The 8,267-nt window shown below is 35.1% G+C and overlaps 1 protein-coding gene across 2 annotated transcripts; it reads left to right on the top strand.

The window, feature by feature from the left end:
* Positions 1-1,291: 1,291 nt before the first annotated feature.
* On the top strand, positions 1,292-6,900 carry LOC120629826 (dual specificity protein phosphatase 13-like). 2 transcript variants are annotated; one of them, XM_039898886.1, is made up of 5 exons: positions 1,292-1,503; positions 2,539-2,616; positions 3,848-4,002; positions 4,612-4,838; positions 5,613-6,900. In XM_039898886.1, the coding sequence occupies exons 1-5, from the start codon at positions 1,486-1,488 to the stop codon at positions 5,810-5,812; spliced, it is 678 nt and encodes a 225-aa protein (XP_039754820.1). In that variant the 5' UTR covers positions 1,292-1,485; the 3' UTR covers positions 5,813-6,900. The 2 variants fall into 2 exon arrangements, with proteins under 2 accessions (XP_039754820.1, XP_039754827.1); XM_039898893.1 differs by lacking the exon at positions 2,539-2,616.
* The last annotated feature ends 1,367 nt before the right edge of the window (positions 6,901-8,267 follow it).

The following is an 8,267-nucleotide window of genomic DNA, read 5'->3' as shown; positions in this document are numbered from 1 at the left end:
AGACATGACCATTTTAATAGATTGCTGCCTGGAGAATTCTGGGCAGTCTTTATCAGTAGCAAAATGACTACCAGAGCAGTGTAAACATGTAGATAATTCCTTGATGACCAAACATGAGTCACCTGTATGGGGCTGAGCACATCTGTAGCATCTGGGCTTAGATCTGCAGATTGTTTTAATGTGGCCAAAACGGCAGCAGTTCTGGCACTGTATTGTTGGAAGTTTATATGTTTCAACTGGCAGTGAGGTGTGGTATGAATATACCTTAGCAGGAAGCATTTGCCCCCTGAAGGTTAGGACAACAGATTGGGTAGGCACCCAAGTGATGACACCCTCTGTGACAGATTTTCTGTTCAGTCGCCTTGATTTCAGAACCTCACCACAGCCAGGCGGGAGCTCTAGCGAATCAACAAGCTCGTCCATCGACCAGTCCACGGGAACTCCTTTCACCAGCCCCATTCTGGTTATGTTGTATGTGGGAATTATAGCTCTATATTTGCATAACTTCAAAACTGGACTAACCAGAAAGTTGTTGGCAGCTTGGGCAGAAGTAAACTCTACAGTAATTTTGTTGCGGCCTATATTTTTGACGCCGTCGTGGATAATTGAACCAATTTTGTGTTTGTGCAAGAATTGACCGAAATTTATAGCCCGTAATGACGCTCCAGAGGATGGGTCCTCCACTTCCCGTGAGACTTGGACGATAAAAGGCCCATTATCATCGTCAGAGTATGACTTGGCGCCTTCGGTGAAGGAAGGATGTATGTAAAGGCTTTGAACGGATGGGTTTACCTGAGTAGGATCAGTTATAGTTTTTTTGGCCGCATATACGTTGGTATCCTCTCCTTGTCGTTTGCGAGACGAGGCTGATGCCCCCGGGTCGGGCGGCTCAGGAGGTGTATCTAGATCCATTTTACTGGAAACACTATAACTACAGACACATAATAAATATTTAACCAACACCAAATACGGTTAGATTTATACGAATATCACCAATGACAACTATTTCTGCTGCTGTGTAAATTCACATAAAACACCGAAATTACACCGGAATCTCACTAACACGTGTGCACAAATTGACAGGCCAAGTTACAGTTCAATATAAACAACACCAAATCCTTTTCAAGACGAGTTTACAATAAAATCAAAGGAAAATTTGAAAAAACCGCGTCCGCCATGTACGAAGTTTCCCGCCGAAAAAAAACAACTTTAGTACGTTATGATGACATTTGACATTTGACATGATAAATGACATTTGACAACTCTGGCATTTCTATTTTCCAATTTTCTTTTCTGTCTAGACTTCATTTTCATTCGTTTCCTATTCGCCTGAAAAGTGAAAACAGTATATTAGTAAATTGAGAATTCAAGTACATTATTTATTGAATAATAGGTGAAAGTTCTCGTTTTTTTGCTATAAGTTTAGTTTTAATTTTATTGAACCTATGAGTTTTATGCCGGTGAAACTATAATTTGAAAAATAAAATGAGCTACAGGGATTCTGTAAGTTAACCATGTTATTTTCTATTTTTAACTATAAGCTATTAGGCGTTATTGGATCGATAGTGCTATTTCTACATAAAATTGGTTGATGCAGTGAAAACATAAATAGAATTGGATGGCCTAGTCCTATTTTTGAATCTTCGGTTAGTCACGTCAAGGTCGACGCTGTTCGTTTATAAGAGGTATCGTTTTCGTTACTGAGACGTAATATAATATGGGTATTGCCATTCATGCATAGTTTAAGCCCTTACTTATTTAGATATGTCAATTCTTATTTCTTATTATAAGATTAACATAATGCGTTGGCGCTTGTTAATTCCATATAATATGAACAACTCAAGATAATACTTTAACTATGATCTCATGCAATGATACAATTATTCTTGTGTAATATGCTAGACTGGTATATTGTCTTTCTGTTTTATAGACAAGACAACTTTTTGGGAGCAGAGGCTGTGTGTAGTACCTTAATATATAGAAACCTGCTATATTATTTTTGAAACTGAAAATCAGAATGGATAATCCTTATATCCTGACCTTAACATAGTATAGACTACATTAATTTTATATCTTCAGTTCTTGCTATCTATAATCAAATTCATTTAATTCAGAGACATGAACAGTATGTTCATGTCTCTGCAGACTACAGTTCCTCTACTGACAGATGCCAGATTCTATAGGCTATATTCCTTATAAGTTTCTAAACTCCTGGCTGAGTTGTTACAGTTGCTGGCTGGTTAGGTAACCAACTCTGACCTTTTGGTTTCATTGTCCATGATAAATGAAACCCTAGAGTTATATTCTACAATAATACAACAAAATACGAATTAGTTTGGCCATCCAAAGGGGCAATGCTGCCAGCATCTTGGGAACTGTGCCTCGCTGCGGTGGTTTCGAGGACGTTTTGGATTTTATTTAGTTTTTAAATAGTTTATTTTAGGTTATAGTTATGTATTAATAAAAATTATATTTTATTTAATAAATACATCAAAAGTCAATTGTCAATAATACAACTTATGTCTGTTATATTGACAGTACTCACTCTACCCGAGGTCTCATTCATACAGTGCAGCTAATGAACAGCGTGTAGGATCCCACTTGAGAACGCTAATGGTATTTATAATGAACATAAAGTTTTAGCTCACTACACTGTTATATGAGACAGCCGGGCAAAAATTTTAAGCAAATTCTCTATAATACCAATGAACAATAAATACCAATATGAAAGTTTGTAATTATTGTATTATAAGGGAGTATATTAAGTCTTTATGCCTGTATTTGTCTTTATGTATGTAATCTGTACTTATTTTATGTTGCTTGATTAACAAGTTTTGCACAAGATCATTTGTCATCTGCAATAGCTATTTATTTCACAAGTAATGTAATCTCTATTATTTTCATATGTAAAAAATAATCGGTTTATAATTTGTTTCAATTATTTACATGAAACTTTCACAGTTTGCAAGCATATATTTGAAATTGAATATAACAGTAGCTACTACTTTGAATTGAAAAATATAATATATAAAAACTGCTCTAACTTTGATTAAAATTGGTCTAGTACACCTAACCTGTACTTCAAATAGGCAAAATCCAAAGCAAAAGCTAGTTACTATATGAGAAAGAACAATGTGTGTTATCGGAAACTTAATATTTCATAGACTTGCAACACAGGTATTTGATGTAATGTTGCAATATATAATTATAATTGATAAATATTAACCTAGTAAATGGAGCAGTAATATTACAGATTACTGTGTTATAAATTATTATATTTTGCTGGGATTGAACACCTAACCTTATGAACCCAATTAATGTTTGTATACTCATAAATAATGTTGTTAGATGGTACTGTTATCAAGACCTAACATCATAATTAAAACTAACTGTTTATTATATGTTCAATAATAAAACGAGAGGATCCTTTTGCAATGACTTTTAGATTTATGCTTCTATAATATGCCATCTTATTAAGAACATACTAAAATAATTTCTAACTTACCAGTGCAAAAACTGATGAACATAAGTCTTTGTAAACTGAAATCTACTTACAGTATCAGTAGCAGTAGTAGTAGTAGTAGTTTAATTCTGACAATTAAAAAAGAACAGCACACACAACCCCATTACAGTTTTAAATATTATATAGATTGATAAGATTCAGTTGAATGTCTTTATAATGTCATAATGATAAGATTAACTTATAGACGGCAGAATACCGCTTTGAGACTAACATGCACTTTGGATATGTAAACGTTGTGAATTAGTACTATGTGTGTTTTTAGTTGATCTAACCATAATGGGTCAGTATTTGTGTGGGTGTGTTTCAAGAAAGTGTTCTGTGCAGAGTTACGGGTCAACACCCTCATCGGTGTTGAGCTCGCTGTCATCATTTCGGTCCAGACCACCTTACACTGGAGTGAGCAGCCTCGGTGTTGGTGTAACTTACAGCCCTACCCCTGATGTCAATGAAGTTTATCCTGGACTTTTTGTTGGAGATGCGTAAGTTGTATTTACATATCACAAGTTCGGTATTCGTTAGCCAGGTCCTAAATAAAAAAATCAACAAAGCACAACATGTATCATCAATCTCCCTCAAATATTAAATGGTTTTTAGCCCGCCCGGCTGCGCTATATTAACTTAACACTATATTATAGTTATTTGATACTCTGACCTAATGTTTCAAAGAGGTACATTCCGAAGTTATACAGTTTATTTTATTGATCCCTCCACGCATTTCCGGGAGTGCCGGTTTTAACGATTATTGTCATGTTAGTGATAGAATAGAATAGAATAGAATTACTTTATTTGCTGGGAAGTGGTACATATTTTGGGCTTGCAATAACAAGGGTAAGAACCAGGTTTAACGTGCTCTCCGAAGCGCAGAACAGGCAGGATCTCTTGACCTGTTCTCGATAAACTACTGGACAAACCAGGCAGTTACTACAGAAACTTGGAATACATCACGCTAAAACTATTTTATATAACATTTCTAGCACCATAAAGACAAGTCCATGTACAAGTTGAATTTCGAACAGAAAATATCACATCGATAATACCAATGAACTATTCAATCACAAACAAAAACCTCTCTGCTTTGTTTCCTAAAGGGTCGCAGCGAAAGACAAGGCATTCCTTCGTAGAATGGGCATCAACTACGTTCTGAACACTGCAGAGGGCAAGCGCTACACGCAAGTTGATACAGACCACATGTACTATAGAGACTGCCCTGGGTTGCATTACAAAGGCTTCCAGTTGATGGACCTTCCGTCTACCGATATATCTAAGTACTTCCACATCGCTGCCAATTTTATCGATGAGGGGATTTCTAGAGGAAGTAAGTAAACTATTTTTTATATCTTTGTATGGTAAATATCTTCTTTTCTTGCCTATGACTTTCTATTACTGGAGGTTGGAGCTCTGCGAACGTCCCACCGTCTTGCGCCAAGTTAAATTGACAATATGTCTGTGCTTAACTGAAAACCCAATTCTACTTAAAATATTTGACTTCTTGCTTGCTCCGATTCTAAATTTGGGCTTTACCGATTTTAATTAAATCCCACTAATAATAACTGAGACTGACAGCTCAGGCTCTGATAATTAGTTGATTATGTGTGCTTCGGCTGAAATCTTTGTAATTTCAAACACTCAGCGGAGCGCTGTCGCCTGCTGGTCTATTTTAAACCTACTACATAACAGGATTATCTCAAAACATTGAAATTGTGTTACATATGTCATCATGTAACATGTCGCACGTGTTTATTTTTATTTTATTTTTAGCTTGAAAACAACCGCATTTCAGAACGAGAACATTTAATACGCCCCGCGCACCCGTTGACGCGACGCACACTTGCACACACACACACACACACACACAAACACACACACGAACTCAAACGTGCGCGAACGCACTCACTCGCACATACAAACATTTTAGTTTTAGTCAGCCTTCTGTAATCACTTAAAATAGCTATTAGAAAACTCAATACACTATTGTATTATTATTATTGCCCGTATAATACGGACTTTCCTGCTTTAGGTGTCAGGATTCCAAAGAATTATTGGACTCATAATAATGATTTTGTTTTTCTATTTCTTATATCCTTTACAGGTCGCGTGCTTGTTCACTGTATGATGGGGGTTTCCCGATCGGCCACTTGCGCCATCGCATTCCTCATGATCAAACGTGGTATGTCTTTGACGGAGGCTCTTGCTTTGGTCCGTTCTCGGCGGGACATCCATCCCAATGATGGGTTCATCCGTCAATTGCAGGACCTCGATAGGGAGCTGCGCCTCTCTCGGGTGCGCTGACATAGAACCCCCCTGCCCTCCGCCTATAGTCTGTCCTACGATATTGGTAATCCACGATTGCGTGTACGGAGTCTCGATCGAGCTTATACTAGTCGCTATTGAAAGTTGAATCCGGAAATGTATACACCGCACAGACTAAAAGAAAAAGATGGAACAAACAGGCTTTGTAAATACATAAACACATAGACGGAACCTTTTTGTTTACTTATTTGCATTTAAATTATCTAACAATGGTGCAATCCAGGCCGGCTTGGCGTCACAAGATATCGAAACTTTTATATACCATACGTATATATCATATTATATTATATACATCTATAATATATAAATATATAAATCATAAAAGGAAGTCTCCTAGTGTATGAATAAATCTCCATGAAAAAATAAATAAATAGACAAAAAAGGTACATTTTCTGCGTTATTTGTGTAGTAAACAAAGGTACTACGTATATTTTTCATATTGCATTTAGTGGTTTAATAATTGAACATCTTCTAAGATATACTGGAGTGAAGATGCATAAAGAGGTATTAGGTACAAATGATCTTTTGTCTTTTTAAAATATCTGTGGTTTTGCTAAAATGTATTAATTACTTCATACACATATGTCCGGATGTCGCAAATTATATCAAATTAAAATTATAATATAGATCCACAAAAAATTGACAGATTAACAAAACTCCGTTCTCATGTCTGACAACTCGAAAACCTATTAATGTCATAGTATGCGTTGGCGTGAGTTGAGGGATAAAACTGTATGGAATGAGATTACGCAAATCCCACACGTTGCATGAAATGATTTATCACTCAGCAAGTCGATTAACAATACCACCATCTGAGCGCTTGCATTGTGCTAATTTACTTGCACAGGTTTTGTGTTGAGGATTTCATCCACCTTTCTCATTTAGTCTGTGATCAATCGTACCAATGATTTCGAGAAAAACGATGGGACATTCTTTTAACATTTTATAAACGATTTTCAAAAAGTTGTAAGATTCACATTGGTAGCTCTTCCGCTGTTGTTGTGAGATAAACGAATTCTATATTTTAAAAATTAATTTAAAACAAATTATATACAGGTTGTCACAATAATTTTTCATTTTAATAATAAGGAAAATATTATAAAAAGTTATCTTCCAGAGTGTATTAGGTAAATAAAATTATCTGTAGAAGACAACCTGTATAATTAAAAAAGTATATTCTCGTGTGCCATTTTGTTTTCCATTTTAAAATGAAAACATTCTTAAGCTGTCCAATATTTAAAGTATTTATGTTCGACAGTTTGACTATAGTACAACTCATTAGCCTTAACACGTCACTTCTAAATAAATACAAACATATAATTCGGTTAAGAGAGAGGCATTGTTGCAAAGAATAAAAAAATCTATTTACTAGAACATACTATATTTTTAGTGAACTTATTAACCCTAATATGTAATATTATTGTCATGAACAAAACCCACTATATTATGGGGTTATAGTGGTGCATCACATCAATACAAAAAGGCAGAGCCTTACCTTCACTTAACATTAAACTTTAACTAAATAAGAAAATGTATTCTTTCAGTATATTAGTAGATGTAAAATTAAAAATTTGTAACATAGTTCTTGTATGACTATTATAATATTAAATAATACTTATATGCCGTATGCATGCTCTAAAACGTTAGTTTCACGAATAATTTTTTCTTTTCAAAGACTGGCACTGGCACCATTACTTTTGCTGAAATATTATTGAGTTGGATGTTTTCAATCAATAAATCAATATTTGGAGATAAAAGTACTAATTTCCGTTACTGGCCGCTTACCGGGTTGAGATATAAAAAGTCAGGTTACGATTATGTTATAATGTTGTATGTTTTTGATTGTTTTCTCGGGCAACATTTGTTAAGCCCAGCCCTCTAAAACCTAAATAGGACTGGGTATATGGGGCCAACAAAAAGTTAGTTTGGTGAGAGTAAGATGGAGATGGATGCAACAACCGGAATAAATAAATTATATATTACTAACATATTCAATAAATAATAGCATTCACATTGGAGAAACGTAATTTAAAGATGGGCCCTTATATGATTATCACATGATTATAAGATGGATTGTGTTTGCCCTTAGCCCCAAAGGGGGACGTAGGACGCATAGAGTCAGTCTAATATTTAATTTAAAAAATGGTCCTATAAATTAAGAGTACAACGAGAGTCGATAGTTTAGGTCAAGTTCAATAAATAGCATTCACATTTGAGAAGTTTTAGACATTTGTAAAATTAAAGATGCGTCCTTATGTGATTATAAGGTGGATTGTGTCTGCCATTTTCCCCAAAAGGGCACGTAGGACGCTAAGAGAGTATGAGATGTATTATCTTATATCTTTAAACGAGCAATTCTTGTATATATATATATATAATTGGAATCTCGGAATCGGCTCCAACGATTTTCATGAAATTTAATATACAGGGGGTT

The sequence above is a fragment of the Pararge aegeria genome, chromosome 2 (assembly GCF_905163445.1).
Source record: "Pararge aegeria chromosome 2, ilParAegt1.1, whole genome shotgun sequence".
Lineage (NCBI taxonomy): Eukaryota > Metazoa > Arthropoda > Insecta > Lepidoptera > Nymphalidae > Pararge > Pararge aegeria.
Note: the sequence above shows the minus strand (reverse complement) of the source record. Positions and strands in the feature narration are given on the sequence as shown.